The 9,266-nt window shown below is 42.6% G+C and overlaps 1 protein-coding gene across 2 annotated transcripts in view; it reads left to right on the forward strand.

Annotated features, from left to right (window-relative positions):
• Positions 1-6,084, forward strand: part of LOC122542176 (synaptotagmin-1-like) — a 144,426-nt gene extending 138,342 nt beyond the window's left edge. For both annotated transcript variants that reach the window (XM_043679615.1, XM_043679616.1), the window contains 2 exons: positions 2,273-2,406; positions 5,309-6,084. In XM_043679615.1, coding sequence (XP_043535550.1) covers positions 2,273-2,406; positions 5,309-5,518 — 344 coding nt within the window. In that variant the 3' untranslated portion in view covers positions 5,519-6,084. The remainder of the gene's footprint in view (positions 1-2,272; positions 2,407-5,308) is intronic.
• Positions 6,085-9,266: the final 3,182 nt, after the last annotated feature.

The raw sequence follows: 9,266 nt of genomic DNA on the forward strand, positions 1-9,266 counted from the left end.
CCTCCACCCGTCCTCAACCCCACCTCATCCTCTCCTCAACCCTACCTCTATCCTGTCCTCAACCCCACCTCATCCTCTCCTCAACCCTACCTCTATCCTGTCCTCAACCCCACCGCAATTGCCCTCAACTTCTCCCAAATTCCATCCTCAACCTCACGTCAGTCATATCCTCTATCCCTCCCCAATCCCACCCTCAACCCACAACAATCCCATCCTCAGCCCCATCCCAATGCCATCTCCAAACTTCAATCCCCTCTGTGCCTAACCTCAAAGGGGTCATGAGTATTCGGCTCTAGAGTTTTTAATCCAGAGTTTTGGAGCATAGGGACCATTGGAATTGGGAAAGGACCTGGAAGGTGGGTGAACTGTGCTTTATTAGTGTTAGGGTCCAAATTGTGTAATTGTGATTGAGTTGGAGCTTCTGCAAAATACCATTGAGAGGGCTAACAAGAAGGGGGCAAGAGAAGCCGAGTAGCAGCAGGCTATGAATTAGAGGCAGATCTTCAACTAACCTTTATTCTGTCCCCTCGCTGCTCTAACTCTCTCAGGGTCAAAAAGCAATGGAGTTAATGTACAAAAACTACGTTTAAGCCCCTTATGTTCATACTACCTAAAAAGACCTGTTAGACCTCATCCAGCTTTCGCTCTTGTACATATCCTTATGGTTTATGGCATTTCAGATGTATTTCCAAAAGTTTTTGAGTACATTGAAACTTTCAGCCTCCCATTATCTTTCAGACAGAGTTTCAGACCCCATCACTCCGCAACTGAAAAGAAATTCACCCGAATCCTTCTGCCAATCTCTTTAAATCTATGTCCTCCTAATTTCAAATCTTTCTGTTAAGGAAACATGGTTCTGTCTATCCATTCTATGTCGGCCCCATATAATGGTATAAACAGCTTTTAAAACTTCTCTCAATCTCGTCTGTCTAAATGAAGCAACTTCACCCTAATCAATCTCTCTTTGCTAAAATTTTCCAGTCCCAACAACAACGTCATATATCTCCTCTATACCACGAAAAAAAAATTCCATTTGATGCTAGCTCTAAAGGTTCCTCTTGAAAGCCAATTGGACTTGCAAATTCTGAAGGTCAGACATAGCCACACCATAAACTTTGACCTGATTGCAATGCAATGTTTCTGAGTGAAGTAGCTTTGTTTATTCTCAGTACATTTATTGCGAACCAGGCACCAGTATACAATTACAGTAAACTCCAGAATGGCCTTATGACCAGGTGGGATAGCTAAAGGCATGCTTTGCTTAGGAACACCTGCAACCCAACAAGAGTCACAAAAACTGAAATTGCTGGGAAAACTCAGCGAGTCAGGCAGCATCTACAGAGAGAAAGCAAAGTTAACGTTTTGGGTCCAGTGACCCTTCTTCAGAACTGATTGTAGCTGGGAAAAGGTTGGTGTAAATGCTGAATTGGAGGGAGGGTGGAGTAAACGATGGGTGGAGATGAAGTTCAGAGAGAGAGAGAGAGAGAGAGATAATAAAGACAAAGGAATGGATAAAGCTCAGACTGGGAAAATCAGTAGCTGCTAATTGAGACTGTTAGTGGCTTGTTTTAAACTCATTCACAGGATGAGGGTGTTGCTAGCTAGGTCAGCATTTATTGCCCAGAGGGCAGTTAAGAGTCAGTAGCATTGCTGTGGATCTGGAGTCACATATAGGCCACACTAGGTAAAGACGGCAGTTTCCTTCCCTAAAGGGCATTAGTGAACCAGATGGGGTGTTCCCCCCAACAATTGACAGCAGAGTAATGATCTCTTAGACTCTTAATTCCAGATTTCAATTTACTTCAAATTCCACTATCTGCTGAGACAGGATTTGAACCCAGGTCCCCAGGGTGTTACTTAGGTGTCTGTATTAACTGTCCAACAATAATGCCACTAGGTCATCACCTCCTTGCTGACAATGGGATGGTTGTGGTAGCAGTCCATATGATGACGAAGCCTGGTATGTGGGGTGGGGGGGTAAGGATATGGGAGAAAGTGCTCAGGCCCTAAAATTATTGAACTCAATGCTGAGTCCCGAAGTTTGCAGAGTCACCGAGAGGAAAATGAAATGCTGTTCTTCCAGTTTGCACTGAGCTTCACTGGAGCACTACAGCAAGCCCGAGACAGAGACGTTGGCCAGGGAACATGTCGGTGTGTTCAAATGGCAGGCAACAGGAAGCCACTAAGAGAGTTCAATACTCATTAAGAGATTTGTATTAAGCCTTCTGAGTCACCTTCTACCTAACTTGCAGTCATTCCATGTCTACCCTAGATCCATATGTGAAGATCCACCTCATGCAGAACGGCAAGAGACTGAAGAAAAAGAAGACCACCATTAAAAAGAACACTTTGAATCCATACTACAACGAGTCGTTCAGCTTTGAAGTACCCTTTGAACAGATTCAGGTACGGTCAGGCATTTTATATTCAACTGCAAAAGCCCCATCAGATTTTTGTTGCACATTTCTGCCAACAGAGTACCAACTGAATATTGGAGGACAGATTTGAAAACATCTGACAAATACAGTATTTCTGGAACAGCCTTGAAATGAAGCTTGCAGCTCTGAATCTTACCATGTGTAAAATCAGTTCTTCGAATCCTGTGTTTTCACCTTTCATTTTTCTGAGTTTCCATGGTAACTCCTGAGGTCAACAATCCATTCCTATAATCTTTTATTTACTAGCATTTTTGATGTCGACACATTTTTGAAATTCTGGGACAATCTCTTTGTTGTGCAGGCTGTGGTATTTCTGTGGGTCACCCTCAGTTCTGACTGTTATTTCTAAGCAAGAGCTACTGAGAAGTCAGTAAACCCTAACAACCTGACCCTGTTTTGTTAATTTTATTTTGAGCTGCATTTTGCCCTCGCAGGTTCCAAAGCTCCTGTATCCTTATGTCTGCCTATGTTTGTAACACAAATATCTACAAGCTGCTGGATTGCAGCTCCTTTGTATTGAAGCACTCAGTGGTAAAGACTTTCCGTTGATCTCTATCTTTTATTCTGTCAGAAAAAATTCACATTTCTGTCATGCGTTTACATTCTTCTACATTTTTACATGAATGCCCAATTATTTTTATTAATTCATGGATGTGGAGGCTTTGGAGAGGGTGCAGAAGAGGTTTACCAGGATGCTGTCTGGATTAGAGCATATGAGCTATAAGGAGAGGCTAGAAAATCTTGCTTTGTTTTCCCTGGAGCCACGGAGTCTAAGGGGAGACTTACTGTTATATAGTTTTGCTGCAACTCCTAACCGGTTGAATAAATCAGGAATTTACTGTTACATGGTAAGTTGCTGAATAAAAGACAATTCTATTAATAAGATCATAAGACACAGGAGCAGAAGAAGGCTGTCCAGTCCATTGAGTCTGCTCCGCCATTCAGTGAGGTCATGGCTGATCTGATAATCCTCAACTCCACTTTCTTGCCATTTCCCCATAACTCTTGATTCCCTTACTAATTATAAATCTGTCTATCCCAGCCTTGATTATACTTAATGACCCAGCCTCAACAGCCCTCTGTGGCAAAGAATTCCACAAATTCACTCCCCTCTGAAAGATGAAATTTTTCCTGATCTCAGTCTTAAGTGGGTGACTCCCTATTCTGAGATGATGCCCTTTGGTCCTGGATTCTCCCACAAGGGGAAATAACTTTTCCACATAGAGTCACAGAGATATACAGCATAGAAACAGACCCTTTGGTCCAAATGGTCCATGCTGACCAGATATCCTAAATTAATCAAGTCCCATTTGCCAGCATTTGGCCCATATCCCTCTAAGTCCTTCTTATTCTTGTACCCACCCAGATGTCTTTTAAATGCTGTAATTGTACCAGCCTACACCACCTCCTTTGGCAGCTCATTCCATACACACACCAAAACTCTGCGTAAAAAATTTGCACCTTAGGTCCCTTTTAAATCTTTCCCCTCTCACCTTAAACCTATGCCTTCTAGTTTTGGACACCCCTGCCCTGGGAAAAAGGTCTGGACTATTCATTTTATCCACAGCCCTCATGATTTTATAAACCTCTATAAGGTCACCTATCAGCCTCTGACGCTCCAGGGAAAATAGCCTCAGCCTATTCAGCCTCTCCTTATAGCTCAGACACCCCAAACCTAGTAACATCCTTATAAATGTTTTCTGAACTGTTTTAAGTTTCACAACATCCTTCCGGTAGCAGGGAGACCTGAACTGAACACAGTATTCCAAAAGAGGCCTAACCAATGTCCTGTACAGCCACAATATGACCTTCCAACCCCTATACTCAGTCAAGTTCTCGAAGAATCTTGTATGTTTCAATAGTGTTACCTCATTCTTTGAAACTCCAATGAATACAGGTCCAACCTGCTGAACCTCTTCTCATAAAATAGTCCCTCTACACCTGGTATTAGCCTGGTGAACCTTTCCCTGCACTGCCTCTAATGTAGTAAATCAAATGCACAGTGTATAGCCGTTACCCACCTGTGGAATTCTGCACACTTCCACACCTATCACCTCAGTTAATACAGCAGTCATGTGTGATGAGTAGCGTTCAGGTAAGCAGTAGCTCTGTTCAATTACGTTATGAGTAATTCCTACCTCGTAGATAGGAACTGTGCACTTGGAGAGCATGTATTACTTTCTAGGGACTGTTTTAATGCCAGACCCATTTGCATTGTTATTTCGTTATCTGATATGTAGCTGAATAAGCAGTAACTCCCCACATTCTCAATACATATCCTAATAGTTAAAGAAGGAACAATACCTAACATGTTAATTCATGAATGAATTTGACAGATCAGTTCACTTTGGGCACAGAATTTACATCATTTGTGATGCAATGGTTGCCGGGGGGGATGCTTTGGAGTAGAAGCCATAGTTCTCTCCTCTATGGCCAGATTCTGGAGTTCCAAATGTTGCTTTGGGTGCTTTTTCCACCCACCCTCATCCCCGCAACACCCCCCCCACCCCCCCAATTAAGGTGTTATATTTACGGGGCAAGATTGGAAACCAGGCATATTGATTGCCCTCATGATGCAGCCCATTATAACAAAGTCCTTGCACATTTGGGACATTTTGATGGGAATAGCCTCCACGATGGACCCAGTAATGTACCACGTTGTTACCTCTGTTGCCTGTTGTGTCAACAAGTACTTGTCATGGTGCTCCAAATAGCCCTGTTTCAGATTTCAATGGGCAGGTACTTCCTCCCACTGAGTATGACCAGCATTCTTGGTTGGGATCCCGCTCTTCCCAGCTAAGTATTGTTGAGGCTCACCTTTGCCAAACCTCCTATAACGATTTTCACTTTCTCGCCCGTTCATCTTCCAGAAAGTGCAGGTGGTCATTACCGTGCTGGATTATGACAAGCTGGGGAAGAACGAAGCTATTGGCAAGTGTTTTGTGGGATGCAATGCCACTGGCGCTGAACTTCGACACTGGTCCGACATGCTGTCCAACCCTCGAAGGCCTATTGCTCAATGGCACACCCTACAGCCTGAAGAAGAAGTTGACATTGCCCTGGGAATCAAGACGTCGTGATATTGTGCTGAGGCCATTAGGAGTTGTAGTAGTTGACTAAGCTTTGAACAGCCGTTTGTTTTTCTTTGTGGCTATTTGTAAAATATATAACAAACAAGTTGTTGATGAGCCTACACGTGTACTTGTTTCAGGATGTCACAGTATGCTCAGAATAACCTTGAATAAGTCCAGGTGTTTCTCTATTTTACAGGCAGTCTGTGCTCAATGATAATATTCAAGGGACTGTTTTTATCCCAGACCTGATTGTATTGTTATTCCTATTATCTGATTGTGTAGCGTCATGCCTATGTTGTCAGGAAGAAGTTGGAAAGGAAGAGAACCTTGGGGTGAAGGGGGTGGGAGGGAGAAGAAATGATAGCAGAAAAATATATTGAGAGAAAAATAGAAGAAAAAAATAAAAACAATGAAAAGAAGCACAGAAAATGGAATGAAGGAAGGAAGAAATAAAGGGGACGGATTATACACGTCTTCCGAAAAATGTGATTGCAGACTTCAGTGAACAGGCAGAATTCTATTTTGTGAACAGAAGTATGATCTGTTGAATAAAACTTGAGTTATTGTCCTCATGTTTCTGTAACTGATGGTGGTGTTTGGAACACTGTTTCTTCATGGTATTAATATATTTACACGTTCAGCACATCTACAGACCAACCATCTCTCTGTTACAACATCACATGATTCTGAAGCAACATCAATATCAACTCGCATTTATAAAGTGCGTTTATATTTAAAACATCGCATGAGGCTTCACAAGTGAACAAAATTTGACACCAAACCACACAAGATGACCAAATGTTTGGACAAAGATGTACATTTTATGGAGTGGACTTGATGGGGGGAAGCAAGGAAGAGTGCTAGAAAGGGTTAGGGAGGGATTTTCAGAGCCTAGAGCCCCATCAGCTAAATAAATGGCTAAAATAAACAAGTGATGCTCAGAGTTGGAGGCATCCAGATATTTTGGAGGGTTGTATGAGGTCTCTTCTCACCTGATGCATGGTGACCCTCAGGTAAAACCAGTCCCAGCTATATCTCTAATAAGAGAGCAGCCTAATGATTCTCTGGGACTATGGTGACTTTACCTTAAGAGGAGAGGGGATTTCAAGATAAAATTGTCAAGTTCTTCTGGAAAATTGGGCTGCTCTCTCATTAGAGAGAGAGAGAGAGACAGGGAGAGAGAGACGTCTGGTGGTGGTTTAACCTGAGGGTCACTCTGCCTCAGACGAGGGGAGAGGTTGAGAAAACTGTTCTTTCTGGTAACTTCAGCTGACCCCCACACTGTTAGCATCACTCTGCATTGCAAAACAGCCATCTAGCCAATTAATCTATCCACCCCGCACTCCGAGATGGAAATTACAAACATAAGAGATCAGATAGATAGAAACACCTTTACAAGGATAATTTTGCCTAGGATCAAGAAACAACAAAGAACCATTTCCCTTCTTCTTTTCCATAAGAGCTCAAGAGATCTTTAAATGGAATGTCGCGAATGTAATTTGAAATCTCTTCTGATTAATTCAGGAGCACAGGTTGAGAGCACTGCTGGCTGAACAGGAGCTTCAACAGAATGATTGCAAAAAGTTTAAAGTCAGGCGTATGTTCAGGCTCCATGATTGATAGCTGCACCAAATGGTTGTGTAGCCCATTAAATGTTCAGTAAAAGGCTTTAGTGTCTATTAAATGATCAGTAAATTGGAATTACAGATAAAAGACCTGCTGCTGTTGCAGATGTGTCTCTGAAGCCTGTGAACGCTGTGGAAAATGGGCGTGTGGGTCTGCAGCATAGAGAAAAATAACTAAATTTTTAGATTCATACAGGAGGCCCATCTGGGCCATTCCTAATTCTGAGCCAGCACATTGATGAAGCTATCCAATTAGTCCAATCGCCCTCCCCTTACTCTCTGTCCTTAGCCCTGCAATTGTTTCCTGTTTGAGCACTCATTCAATTTACTTTTAGGAGTTAACATTTCATCTGCCTTCACCATCCCTTTCCAAATCACAAAGCTACATTCTGTAAAGATAAAATTCTCATCTCACCATTCGCAATTCCCTTTAAATTTTCCTCCAATTGTTTTCTTTTGGACAACCAGTATTCCATTTCACAACAAAAACAGAAAGTGCTGGAGACACTCAGCAGGTCTGGCAGCAACTGTAGAGAAAGAATCTTGATTTCATTGTTCTGACCTTTGAATATAGGAGTTGGGACGTTATGTTGATGTTGTACAGAATATTGGTGAGGCCTCTTCTGGAGTGCTGTGTCCAGTTCTCGTCTCCTTGTTGAAGGAAGTATATTATTACGCTGCAGGGGGTTCAGAAGAGATTTACCAGGATGTTGCCAGGAATGGAGGGTTTGAATTTAAAGGAGAGGCTGGTTAGTCTGGGACTTTTTCACTGAAGCTTAGGAGGTTGAGAGATTTCAAGACTAGGGGACGTATTTTTAAGGTGAGAGAGCAAAGATTTAATAAAGATATGAGGGGAAATTTGTTTTAAACAAAGAGTGATTAATGTGTGGAATGAACTTCCAGAGGAAGCAGTGGATGCAGGTACAGTTACATCACTTCAAAGACATTTGGATAAGTTCATGAACAGAAAAGGTTGGGAGGGATATGGGCCAGGAGCAGGCAAGAGAAACTAGTTTAGTTTGGCATTACAGTTGGCATGGACTCGTTGGACCAAAGCGTCTGTTTCTGTGCTGAATAACTCTATGACTCTAAGATACAGTGACCCTTCTTCAAAACTGAAAATAGCTGAGGAAGGGTTAGACTGGATGGGGGGGCAGAGGGGCAGTTCAGTGGTGAATAGAGTATTTGGAGAACCTGCCCAGAGAGAGAAAACAAAAGGGATAGGCAAACGAACAGCTTGCTGATGATTAGCCGAGAGTGTGATGAATGCTAAGTAGTGTGCTAACAAGAAATGTAAATAATTGAAAATGAGTCGGCTGTGCTGGGAGGAACTCAAGTAAGACAAGACCCCAGGGTTTTGGAGGGGTGGGGAGAAGGTAACAAACATGAGTCACAATCATCGAGTCATAGAGATGTACAGCACGGAAACAGACTCTTCGGTGCAACTCGCCCATGCTGACCAAATATCCTAAATTAATCCAGTCCCATTTGTCAGCATTTGGCCCATATCCCTCTAAACCCTTCTTATTCATATGCCCATCCAGATGCCTTTTAAATGTTGTAATTGTACCAACCTCCACTAGTTTGTCTGGCAGCTTGTTCCATACCACACCACCCTCTGTGTGAAAAAGTAGGACCCTTTTAAATCTTTGCCCTCTCACCTTAAACCTATGCCCTCTAGTTTTTGACTCTGCTCCCCTAAGGAAAACACCTAAGCTATACAACCTATCCATGCCCCTCATGATTTTATAAACTCTATCAGGTCACCCCTCAGCCTCCGACGCTCCAGGGAAAACAGCCCCAGCCTGTTCAGCCTCTCCCTATAACTCAAAACCCCCAAACCTGGCAACGTCCTTGTAAATCTTTTCTGAACCCTTTCAAGTTTCACAACATCTTTTCTATAGCAATCTCCTACAGAGTCCTGAAGGCTGTAAGGTACCAAGGTAGAAGATAAGGGTGTTATTCCTCCAGCAACTTTTGTTCATTTAACTCCCACCTTGTGCAGGGGTGTCCTGCATATTTGGATGTGATAACATGCAGTACAAGACCAGTATAAGGATCACAGTATTGGTTTTGCCTGATGATGTTCGGATAATTCTCTCCATTATGAGGTACAGTCAGTTCTTTTA

Source organism: Chiloscyllium plagiosum, chromosome 39, assembly GCF_004010195.1.
Source record: "Chiloscyllium plagiosum isolate BGI_BamShark_2017 chromosome 39, ASM401019v2, whole genome shotgun sequence".
Lineage (NCBI taxonomy): Eukaryota > Metazoa > Chordata > Chondrichthyes > Orectolobiformes > Hemiscylliidae > Chiloscyllium > Chiloscyllium plagiosum.